Raw genomic sequence first — 12,006 nt, forward strand, 5'->3', positions numbered from 1 at the left:
CCCCTCCTCTCCTCCTCCTCCCTCCTGTAATGACCTGCGCCTCCTCTGTGTTTCAGGATTTGTCCGGCTCCATCGATGACCTTCCCACCGGCACCGAGGCGGCGGTGAGTTCAGGGGTTTCGGGCTCCGGCAGCGCTCAGGGCGACCAGGGGACCTCGACCCGTTCTCCTTTCTCCCCCCACGTCTCACCGCGACTCCCCCCGCCAGCTCGCACCGGGCCCTCCCCCTCCCCTTCACCGTCCCCCGCCGGGTCCAGCAGCCAATCGCGATCCGGACCTCTGTCCCCCGCCCCCAGCGGACCAGGTAGGACGGTGACGTCACTTCCTGTCTTACAGCCATTTAAAGCAGCTGTACACAGTTGGAGCCAACGCCCTCTGTGTCTCCCCGTCAGGCTCTCAGATGACCCCTCAGGTCTCTGGTCCTGGTTCAGACGGCGGTCCTCATCCCTCTGCCGTGACTCAGGACCGAGGTACGACTGAGCGTTGTGCTTCACTCTTCATTTGTCTCTGAAAGCCACACGTGTGGACCTCGTGGTGGCGCCAGAGGACAGTCAGAGGATCCCCGGAGTCAGTAGGACTCTGGGGGGCCATGATGTCACGGCAGTCCATCCAGTGGATGCCTGGACCGGAGCCAGGCTAGCAGTTTCCACCTGCTTCCAGTCTTTGTGCTAAGCTAAGCTAACAGCATCTCCTCTCTTTGTCTTCAGGTTTCCCTCCCTCCATGCAGCGTAGCGCCCAGGGGCCTCAGTTTGGCCCTCAGCAGTCAGCACCACCCATGTCCCCTCACCCAGCCTCGGGGGGACCCATGCACCACGGCTCCTACCAGCAGGGCTCATATGGCCAGTACGGGCCCCCAGGTACGCACCGTGTCCTGGAAGGAAAAACACTTTGGAAAGTTACAGAAGTGAAACAGTTTTTGTAAAAGTTCCCTCCTCCCCCTCTCCAGGTAACTACCCTCGGCCCCCGCACTATGGCGGGGCCCCCAGTGCCAACTACTGCGGCCCTGGACCGGGTCCCGGCTTAGCCAACAGCTTGGGGTTGAACGCCAGCAGTCCCATGCACGGTCAGGGCCCGTCCACCCCGGCAGGTCGCGGCCCGGGACCTGGCCCCGGGAGCCGGCCTTACCCCGCCGGAGGAAGCTCCATGGCCCCCACCTCCCCCGGCATGCCACAGCCCGCCGGGCAGGGCATGGGGCCTCCGGGGCCCAACGCGAGCCGCAAACTGCTTGAGGTCGGCCCCAACGCCGGGCTGTCGTCCTCCTCCTCGACCTCAGCCGCCCAGGGCAGGTGAGTCTGGACAGAGCCAGGGTCAAGTCTGGAAAATCAAAACCCCTTCCAGGATTTCCAGGAGAGTTTCTGTGTTTTGTTCACTGATCTTTTCCAACAGAAGAAGGTGAGATCCAGTATTTAAACGTGGAGTTTCAGGTGTTTCCTCTACCTGGACTCTGCTCTGAAATGGATCCACTGATCAGAACCCAGAGAAAAGTTTTTGCATTTGATGTTTTTGAACGTGGGTTCTGATATTTTTACTGCTTGAAGCTGCAGAGAGTCGACAGTTGTTGTTGCTTCTCCCTCCACCCCTCCAGGCCTCCCTTCGCTCGTTCCCCGGCCTTCCACAACCAGTCCTGGCCCGGGGGTCCACCTGCCCTCTCTCCTACCCTTCACCCCTCTCACCCTCCTCACCCTCCTCACCACTCCCAGCAGGGACCCTATGCTCAGCCCCAGCCCACCGTGCAGAGCCCTGCTGAGCATTATGGGTAGGTTTGGCACCAGAGCCTGACAGAAACAGAGGACACGCCCACGCTTTCTTTAAAATAACAAATTAAGATTAAATAATAACGTATAGAAGGTCCTCCACTACAATATTTGAAGTATGTAAATATATATAAATACAGCATATAAAACTGCTTCACATTGTGTCAATCAAATAAAGTACAGAGAGAGGTTTACCTGCTGCATGTTGGCTGCTGTCCTCCTCCTCCTCCTCCTCTGCTCATCAGCTCTCCTTCCCGGCCCTCTCTCGCTGCCTCAGCAGCGCTGGTTGAAGCCTGAAAATATTCAAAACTAATGGATTGTTTTTGGTGTGGGAGACCCAGGTTCGATTCCCGCTACTGCACATCCACCAATGTGTCCCGAGCGAGACACTTAACCTTAACCCTGTTCCTGCTACTTGGTGTCTGTTCAGCTTTTGATCGTATGGCAGGATCTTCCTCGGTAGACTTGGAGGCCCGGGTGTCTTTCAGTTCAAGCACTAAAAGAACTTTGTTGTCATAAGTGGCGTAAAAGTTCATTCTTAGAATAATTTTGCAGCTGGAGCTTTCAGACGTGCATTTTGGGTTGCACATCGACTGAATCATGAAATGAAGCAGCAGCCGGCTGACCGGACCTGCCGCTGAGCTGCTTCCACCAGCTCATAAAAAATGCTTCAGCTCTTTGTTTCTGTCTTCGGCTCCACTAACTGCTCAGCTCCTGAACGCTTTCTTCCTCACGTCCGTCCTCGCCCTAACCTCCTGCATGCCTCGCCAGTTTCCTCACAGCTCGTAAACCCCCTTTTTCTTCTGTGCTGTCCAGGCAGGGAAGCTACCTGGGCATGGCGCCAATGGCAGGAATGGGCCCTGGAGGCCCCGGAGGTCCCTACAGCCAGCAACCAGGCAGCAACTCTGGGAGGATGACGCCGCAGGGACCCCCCTACGGCGCCCCGTCCTCAGGTACGACCGCAGATCAGAATGGAGGCCCCGCTGCTGTTGGGGTCAGGATCTGTTGCCGTTGACCTGCTTCTTGTCTTTCAGGCCCCATGATGCTGCAGGCAGAGGGGATGGGTCCCCATCTAGACGCCAAGCAGAGGGTTGAGCTCAGCAAAGACGGCGTCGGCCCCGCCTCCGAACCACCCAAACCCAAGGTGTGTCCTCTGGATTTGTTAACCAATCACAGCGGCTGTTTCTGCTCTCCTTGCACGCTGACAGATGCAGGTGCGCTGAGCCGAGCGCAGGAACATTAACATTAAGCTCAGGTCTTTCCTCCAGACTCCTCGCCACCACAAGCGGTGATCAAATTACATAACAGTGCTTGTTTTCAGATGGCCACAGATCAGATGATGCGACGCTGAAGATGAAAAGGTGAAACGGTCATGATAAACTTTGTTATGCAGCAGAGTTACAAAGTTCTTTACAAGAACTTTTCCAAACAGAGGCAAATTAAATCAAGAAGTTTCAAATTACATAAAGTTAAAAAGTGATTCAGTTAAAATGGACAAGATCGAAATGGAAGGATGCACTAAAACTAATAAAAGGCTGGGACCCCGGGGCCTCAGGGTCCCCAAGGCTCCCGGTTCACTACGTGGAAGTTAGTACGTGGTCATTTCATTAACTGATCAATAAAAACAGAAAAGCCCTGGAGACGAGTCCTGTCTGAAAGCATAATATAGCTTTCAATGTATGTATTATTTAATAAATCAACTTAGACTCTGGCAGAGATCTCGGCGAGGGCGTAAACAACAAAGTTTCTAAAAATCAGACTTTGTGTTTAGCTTGTCGGAGGAAACTGTATTTCAGACTGACGTGACGTCTGTTTGTTCCAACCAGGAGACGCTTCACAAAGGAAACGATTCCCCGGTGCCGCTTCGTATCTTCCCAGCCGGCTCTCCTCGTTCTGATCAGTCTGTTTCCAGCAGCGTGGTGTTTCTTCCACCTGTCATTATTTCTGGTTACAGCAAACCCAAAATAACCAGTCCCCGCCAACGTGAGCCAGAGTTTAGCTTCTCTCATCTTGTTTTCCGCTCTGGTTTCGCTCCCTCTCAGCAGCTGGAGAGACTTATTTTCTGTTTCACGCTCCTCTCCTCATTATCCAATAGAGTCGGCCTTGATCAGCCCTGTGTAGGATGCAGGTGTGGCGGTCGGGGTTACGCGAGACGACTCGTCTTTGACTCGAGGCTCGCTTGATGAGCACCGGCTGCTCGGCGTGTGCAGCTTGCGGCTCCACAGAGGCTGCGTTGCTGCTAATTTCTTAACTCTCTGCTTTGAGCTGAAGCGGCTCGACGCTCCGTTGGTTAGGCGTGTGTTTTCTGTCTTTGGCGTCAGCTGTCAGAGAGACTTCAGCGCGGATGTGAGACAACAGGGTGGGAACTTCAAAGTCCAGAAGCACAACAGTCCCACTGTTTCCCAGATAACTAGAGTAACTCAGAGTAGCGGTAAGGCGGCGGCAGGGGACCTGACAGAAGATCTCATTTAATCTTCAGTTGTCCTCATTAGCAGCTCCTCCTGATGTCAAAGGTGGAGTCAGCGATTCTAATCCAGTACGTGTCTTTTTGCTAAATCAGTCTGTTCTCAGCTGCCTCGTTTCAGTGAAAAGCTTCGTCTTGTTCTTCTTCTTCTGCTCGTGGTCATTCATGTTCTTGGTAATGAAAGTGATGTGTTGCTCAGTGTTTCGGAGGGAGATTAACCAGCAGGGAGGGTTAATGACCTGTTGTTAATCTGCTCTCTGTGTGAAGTAACGAGCCTCATTAACCTTGCTGTCACAGCTGCTGAACGTCACTCCTGAGCTTCTGCTCTCCGACACAACGAAACGCTCTCATTTTCATTTTCTGAATTTTCCAGCTGGCCGTCCTGACGCCGCCGCACCACGCGGCTCTGTTGTGTGTGTGTGTGTTTTGTATCACAGGACGGCTACAGCGCTCAGTGCGTGTCCAAGCCCCCCACGCACTCCCCCATGTCCCCCCGCTCAGCTAGTCTGTCCTCCTGCGATAGCGTTAGCAGCCCCGCCTGGCCCAAGACGTCGACCAGCCCCGTAAGTGCAAAGCTGAGCCGAGCACACGTCTCTGTGCATGTGTTTGTGTGTTGCGGGGCTCTACGGTGTTTTCACGATTCAGACTCTGACCACGTTCGGCCCACCGTAGAGCCCCGCTTCTGCTGCTGGTGTGTGTGAAAACCTCGTAACTCCAGATTCTGTCTCACCTGTTTCCACCACAGGTTTTACAAGGTTTTCATTGGACAATTTATTTATTACCTGCTTCTTGTTGATTTGTTTCCTGCGAGACTTTCTCATTTAAAAAAAATCAGAAAGTGGTTGAATTAAGCGCCCTTCAGTTAGACGGCAGCGAGCGCTGAGGAGGCCGCGCTGACGGCGTTTTAGCTTTAGCAGAGGTCTGTGAAGCTTCTCAGTCACTGAGGTCACAGTTATCCACAGTTGAAGATACTCGAAGACGTTTCGTCTCTCATCCAAGAGGCTTCTTCCGTCCTGACTGACCGTTTAGTTTAACCTCTGAGGGGTCGTCCATGATGATGGAGACCACTTGGTGCTCCTCGCTGTCGTGACGACACCCGAGCCAGACTTTTAAACATACAGATAAAATCTTTTTCCTGCTCTGCGAGTAACTAAAGTCTGAATCCGTCGGCTTTCAGTTGAGTGTTTGGATGGACAGCACGTGCGTTTGACTAAAGGACAAAGGTTGGGCAGCACTGTGACGATATGTATCGACACGTAAAAAACATAAAACATAAAATCCTGAAGTTTGACTTGTTTTCAGACGCAGACCTTTAAAAACATGAAGCATGTTTAGATTTAGGTTTTCCTCTGGCTTCATGTAAACCTTTGTTTTCACACATGTTTGTGTCGACAGGGTCAGACTTAGAATCTGGTGCCAGGCCAGTCGTTGCAGGAAGACGCCGGCGGAAACGAGGGAGAGGAGTTTGTTGTGTACGTAGAGGAGCTGCTAGCGAGACCAGCGTCTTTGTTTTTCTTCCCCGTTTCCCATGAAGATGCCGCGTTACGTTGAATTAAACGGCGCTTTAAGCTAATGCAGTTTGAACATGTAGATGAAGCTTTGTAAAGTCAGATGCTCAACTGACCGGGTAACGCTGCATCAGTGTTGTACTTTACAGTGATAAAGATTTTAATTATTATTATTTATTTATCTCCGATAGTTTTGAGACAAACACCTCTGCATTTCTGTTCGTGTCGAACAAATACGGTGACTGATGTGGCTGTAGATGACCGTCAGACCCTGTAAAGTAGATTCTGGTGGATTTTGCCGGTGCATCAGTCTGCTGGGCCGAGCTGCAGAGGTTCAGAGGTTCCCCTTGCGCTGCTGCTGAACTGTCGTTTGGTCCGTGTTGGCTGTGAGGAGGTGAAGGAGTCGTGCTCCTCCTCTGCTCTGTAAACCTGACAGCTGATGTCTCTCCAGAAGTCCGGCATGGCCACCACGACCAACGAGGACGTCGCCCAGCTCTACGAGATGGGCTCGGAGCCGGAGAGGAGGCCCTGGGTGGACCGGTTCCTGTCGTTCATGGAGGAGAGGGGGACGCCGGTCCCAACCCTTCCGGCCGTGGGGAAGAAACCTCTGGACCTGTGCAGACTGTACCTGGCTGTGAGAGAGATCGGGGGCCTGGCCATGGTGAGCCGGCTTTGATGAATCTATAGTTTTAGTTTCAGCTTTTAGTTGATTATTGTTCATTTTAGCCATCAAATATTAGCAGATTATTTTCAGTATTGATTCATTTCTTAGTCGTCCAAATGCTGATCGCTGTCCTCCTCAGGTGAACAAGAATAAGAAGTGGAGGGAGCTGTCGTCCCAGCTCAACGTGGGGACGTCCAGCAGCTCGGCCAGCTCTCTGAAGAAGCAGTACATCCAGTACCTGTTCGCCTACGAGTGCAAGGTGGAGCGAGGAGAGGAGCCCCCACCTGAGGCCCTGGGGCCCGCCGGAGACACCAAGAAACCTCTGTCACTCCAGGCCAAGATCCAGCCACCGTCCCCAGGTGAGGACTCAGCTGTTCTCTTTGAGACCACCATGAGCACTTAACAAGCTGTGAGCTGAACGGCCTTCCCTCTGTGTGCAGGTCATACAGTCAGTCAGTGTTTTCACTAGTGTGACTCACTGTGTTCACCAAGCACAGCTAAAAAAAAGCAATAAAAAACAAGTAATAGAAAAGTCTGGGGGGGCGACCTGATGATAATAATGGGAAGTAAGTTCAGCGCTCTCGGGGCCACAACCAGAAACGTCTCGAGACTGTGGACGGGTCAATGGACCTGGTTTGATGATTGAAGGGACCTGGAAGAGTGGAATGTAAGGAGATCTGAAACACATACGGAGGAGATTAAAAACAAGTAACGGCCCCTTACAATGTTTGACTGGTAACCAGTGGAGGGAGGCCAGTATCGGGGAGATGTGGCCCCTCTTCCTGGTACCAGTCAGCAGCAGCCGCATGCTGAACAAGCTAGCGAAGAATTGCAATAATCGATTCAGGATAGATGTAAACGGTGACATCACCGACGCCAAAGAAGCATCACAGCAACAGAAAGACGAAGCCAGAAACGCTCCAGATCCCCAAACTCATCTGGTTATGTAACAGAAGCAGCGAGCTGTCTGGCGGGGGAGGGGAGCGTGAATGTAGACACCAGTGACCTCAATCTGACCTAATTTCCCACGATGCCTCGCTCGCTCTCTCTCTCTCTCTCCCCTGTCAGAGACGATTAAATGTGTTGATACAAAGTCAAAACACAGCGACTACATATTGGGTCAACATGTGACCTTTTGACGTCTCACCGTAACATAGAAAATATTATTTTTTGGTAAATAATTAAACCGTTTCCTGTTCAGGAAAATCCATCCCTGATGCTCCAACGTCTTGAGTTCGTTAGACCACATAAAAACCACAAAGCTCAGAGCAAACAAACTCGTCTCTGCATCCGCAGGAAGTGAAAAGCGTGTGATTTCATCTAAATAACTTTGTGCATAGAGAGCCTTTCCATTCCTTCTGGTTATGTGTTGGTCTTATTTGAGCCTGGTTGCTGCCCTCTGCTGGTCTTCAGGATGTTGTTGGACCCCACAGGCACTAAAACAACCGGTCTGGTGCAGAGGTTCTCCTCGGTGGGTCCCGGTCCTCTCTGGTGTCTGAATGACGGTGTGGCGCCACATGATGACACGTTAATCTTGTTCTCAGCAGGTTTTCTGTCTGGTCTGTATCTCTGCAGCCAACTCGGGCTCCCTGCAGGGCCCCAACACCCCTCAGTCCAGCAGCAGCTCCCTGGCCGAGGCCCCTGGAGACCTGAAGCCCCCGACCCCTGCCTCCACCCCGCACAGCCAGATGGGTCCCCAGCCCGGAAACAGGTAGGGGAGGGGCTCACAGATCACCGTGGAGACCAAAAGATTTATCGATCCCTGCTGGATCTCCGTTCAGCTCTGGTGTCACACGTTCAGAGAGTCAACAGAAGCAAAGATGGCCCCTAAAAATAGCGTATGTAAATGTAATAGTAGAGGCCCCGTGATCGAACCTTGTGGAACACCTCTTCTAAAATGAATACAGAGACAAATCGATTCAGATTGAGGTGAGAGTGCTCAGGGAATGTTCAGGATATGAACCTCACTTTCACTTGGGAGCGCATAATTAACTTTTAGCATAAAAGGGAGCGCATAATTAGCTTTTAGCATAAAAGGGAGCGCATAATTAGCTTTTAGCACGTAGCGATCTGGTGAGAGCCTGGATTTTATGGTTTTAAACAGACACCGGTTCATAACCTGTGTTTCCTGCTGATGGTTTGTACTGTGCACAGAGCTGACTGCCATGTAACAGACAAACAGGGACCACAGACCCCTATTGGATTAGATTCTGGATCTGATTTTGGCTTTTAGATGTTTTATTACAGAAAGTGTCTCAAACACATGACCAGACTAGCCTGATAGATCCCTCCAGGATCCATCAGGCCTTTTTTCTATCAGGATTTTTTTTTTTTAAACTAGAATTATAGTTAAATAATAATAATTGATACTTTTGAAAAAGCTTTCTCAAATTTTAAACACTAGACTTTTTAATTCCTAAACTAAGTTCTTAAACCACACACAGAGTTCTGTGTCATGCAGACAGGACAGGAAGCTGTTCCTGATAAATTACATCAGTGTTTCCTCTGACCCTGCATGTTTAAACCAGCTGACCTTGATTCTGTCCTGCAGCTGACCAGGATGCAGCAGCCTGCGTCTCAGTGTCTCTTCTGACGTCCTCCATGCGTTTCTGACATTCTCTCCGTGGGTTTTGCGGCGGCAAAGTGTTTGTCAGTAGACGGTTTCCTTTATGTTCTAACAGTTTCCCAATTACAATTATTCACCGTTTTTGCTCAGGGTCCCCGGATCCAACTTTGAGAACCACTCCTCTAAACAGTCATTCTGATTATTCTCTAATCAAGTTGCTTTATTGCTAAATTCTGAAATAATGTCCATATATGAGCTTTCATGACCACGCAGCGGTGCGTCTACGATGTTATTGTGAGATATTGTGATGCAGCAGTAAAATAAACATTTAGCTGTGATTTAGTTACAATAAACGGATCAAACTGATGCCGAAATATTTACATCACGATGCTGATGTGTTAAAAATGTGAACTGATGCTTTGTCAGGTCTGTCAGCAAGATGACAAGCAAACAACGGTTAAAATGCTTGTTTTCTGACTGGAGTTTGGCTGAATCAGGGTCGGTCTGTGTGAATGTGAAGTAGTTTCATTTACTGTGGTTCATCTCTCAGGAACTTGGCAGGAGTGAGCGTCCAGGACCCGTTCTCTGAAGGCAGCGATCCGGCCTTCCACAGCAAGCGAGGCCCGGGGCCCGGCTGCCCCCCCTACCAGCAGGGAGGAGGGCCGACAGACCCCTCACTGAGGATGCAGTACGACGCCAACAAAGACCCGTACGGAGGGTCGAGGAAAGGTGATGATGTGATGATCTTTGACCTGCAGCAGCCATTAGCTCTTTATTTCTGCTCCAGCAGTCGTTTCCTTCGGACAGGAAGTCTGAGATGTTTTTACCGCGAGGTCTCGATGTTCTGACCCGTCACAAGGCCCTGCAGCACGTCAGAGGGCCACGGGTCTCTAACAAACACCACGGCACACGTTTTATACTCTGCTGCCCCCTGCTGGTCAGACTGCCGTTTATCATCTGCCATGCTGACGGCGTTTCAGCCACATTGCACACACGTTACATCACCAGCCGCCGTTTCCCAGAATCCCCCTGTCAGGTTTTAGATTATCTTCAGTTCAAAGTAGACAACACGTGTCTTCACCTGTTCCCCTTCAGGTCCGGGGCCCGGCGAGGCCTTTGGTCCCGGTCAGATGCCCAGCGGTGCCATGCAGGACATGTACCCCCGCGGGCCGCCGTCTGGGCCCCTGACGGCCATGGGCCCCAGACCCCAGTACCCCTACGGCCCCGGCTACGAGCGGAGGTGAGATGCTGGTCAGGAGTGCAGAACAGGAACCAGAACACGTTCCCTTCTCTAACCCGCTGCATGTTTCTGTCAGGCCGGACCACGTGATGGCGCCGGAGGCAGGCATGGCGCCACCTGGAGGTCAGAACAGCATGGGTCCATCTGGAAACGACGCCGGCATGTACCCCGCCAACAGATACCCCCCCCAGAGGTGAGAGGACGGCTGAGAGGAGAAGCGTTCTTCAGTTTGTAGTTTAGATTATCGTGTTTTAGATGCTGCTCTGTGATTGGTGGTCTCATCAGTTTTACCGCCTCTGTTCAGGCACGGACACGACGGGTACGGGCAGCAGTATCCTCACAGCGTGGCCTACACTTCCCATCAGCCCCTGTACCCTCAGCAGCAGGTGAGCAGGACACACGGCGCAGAGGTCAGAGGTCACGGCACCACGATGACATTTAAATATTTATGAATCAGTGTTCTAGTGTCCCGTCCAATCAGAGCTTAGTGTGACTTGTTACTGGGTAGAAACGAGTCAGGGAGCTCTGTGATTGGTTGTCGCTCTGTAGAAGCCAATCAGCTGTCTCTTCTCTCTGTCCTCAGGGATACAAGCGTCCAATGGAGGGTCTGTATCCTCCGGCGAAGCGCCACGAAGGCGAACCCTTCGCCGCTCAGCAGTTTGGCCCTCAGCAGCCTGACATGTTCGGCCCCTTCGGTGGAGGAGGCGGAGGCTACATGGGCCCTGAGCGGCGGCCTGTCCAGGGCCAGTTCCCGTATCCGTATGCTCGGGATCGGCAGGGGCCCCTGCAGCACGGCATGATAGGCTCAGGCCCGGCGGCGGTGTCAGGGGGCCCTGGGGAGGGGCCGCAGGCCAACATGTGGCACCCCAGGACAGACATGGGCTACACGTACAGCCGGCAGGGCCAGGGGCCCCCCTATCCTGGCATGGGGCGAGGAGATGACCAGGAGGGCAGGGCCCCCCAGGACAGCCAGTGGGCCCCCAGTCATCCAGGCCAACGCCAGCCACCGTACCCCCCCCACTCCTCTCCGTCCTCCTCCTCTCCCTCCATGCCCCCCCTGTCCTCCAGACAGCCCCCCTCCCCCTTCCAGACCACGCCCACCAACCACGTGACCCGCTCTCACAGCCCCTCCTCCTTCCCCCGGCCCCTGGGGGGCTCGCTGTCCCCCAACAGCGCCCCCTACCTGCCCTCCATGAAGAAGCTCCCCCACGGCCCCCCGCCCACTCAGGGCCTCCAGCTCATCAACAGAGAGGTCAGCTTCCCTCCCAGCTCTGTGGAGGCCACGCCCCCCAAACTGAAGCCCCGACGCCGGCTCACCGCCAAGGACACGGGTGAGGCTGCGCACACGCACACTCACACGCACACACGTGTAGAGTTCAGGAACAGGTCTGAGCTGCTCTGTGGTTGAATTCGTCCTATCAGGAACACCGGAGGCGTGGCGGGTGATGATGTCACTGAAGTCCGGCCTATTAGCAGAGAGCAGCTGGGCCCTGGACACCATCAACATCCTGCTGTACGACGACGGCACCGTGGGCTCCTTCAGCCTCACACAGGTTAGACGCTCCTCCTGACCTCCTCTTCTCATCTCCTCCTGACCTCCTCTTCTCATCTCCTCCTCCTGACCTCCTCCTCCTCCTCCTCCTCCTCCTCCTCCTCCTCCTCCTCCTCCTCCTGACCTCCTCCTCCTCCTCCTCCTCCTCCTGACCTCCTCTTCTCATCTCCTCCTTCTGACCTCCTCTTCTCATCTCCTCCTCCTGACCTCCTCTTCTCATCTCCTCCTTCTGACCTCCTCCTCCTCCTCCTCCTCCTCC

General features: G+C 53.0%; 1 protein-coding gene across 1 annotated transcript in view; it reads left to right on the top strand.

Moving 5' to 3' along the window:
* The window catches only part of arid1b (AT rich interactive domain 1B (SWI1-like)), a 28,175-nt gene that overhangs the window by 12,992 nt on the left and 3,177 nt on the right, over positions 1-12,006 (top strand). The window contains exons 5-21 of the mRNA XM_046059893.1: positions 57-303; positions 392-469; positions 707-856; positions 946-1,285; positions 1,585-1,755; positions 2,570-2,706; positions 2,788-2,897; positions 4,655-4,780; positions 6,177-6,386; positions 6,529-6,748; positions 7,965-8,100; positions 9,506-9,684; positions 10,051-10,195; positions 10,272-10,388; positions 10,500-10,581; positions 10,779-11,526; positions 11,618-11,748. Coding sequence (XP_045915849.1) covers positions 57-303; positions 392-469; positions 707-856; positions 946-1,285; positions 1,585-1,755; positions 2,570-2,706; positions 2,788-2,897; positions 4,655-4,780; positions 6,177-6,386; positions 6,529-6,748; positions 7,965-8,100; positions 9,506-9,684; positions 10,051-10,195; positions 10,272-10,388; positions 10,500-10,581; positions 10,779-11,526; positions 11,618-11,748 — 3,327 coding nt within the window. The remainder of the gene's footprint in view (positions 1-56; positions 304-391; positions 470-706; positions 857-945; positions 1,286-1,584; positions 1,756-2,569; positions 2,707-2,787; positions 2,898-4,654; positions 4,781-6,176; positions 6,387-6,528; positions 6,749-7,964; positions 8,101-9,505; positions 9,685-10,050; positions 10,196-10,271; positions 10,389-10,499; positions 10,582-10,778; positions 11,527-11,617; positions 11,749-12,006) is intronic.

Source organism: Micropterus dolomieu, linkage group LG10, assembly GCF_021292245.1.
Source record: "Micropterus dolomieu isolate WLL.071019.BEF.003 ecotype Adirondacks linkage group LG10, ASM2129224v1, whole genome shotgun sequence".
In the NCBI taxonomy this organism is placed as follows: Eukaryota; Metazoa; Chordata; class Actinopteri; order Centrarchiformes; family Centrarchidae; genus Micropterus; species Micropterus dolomieu.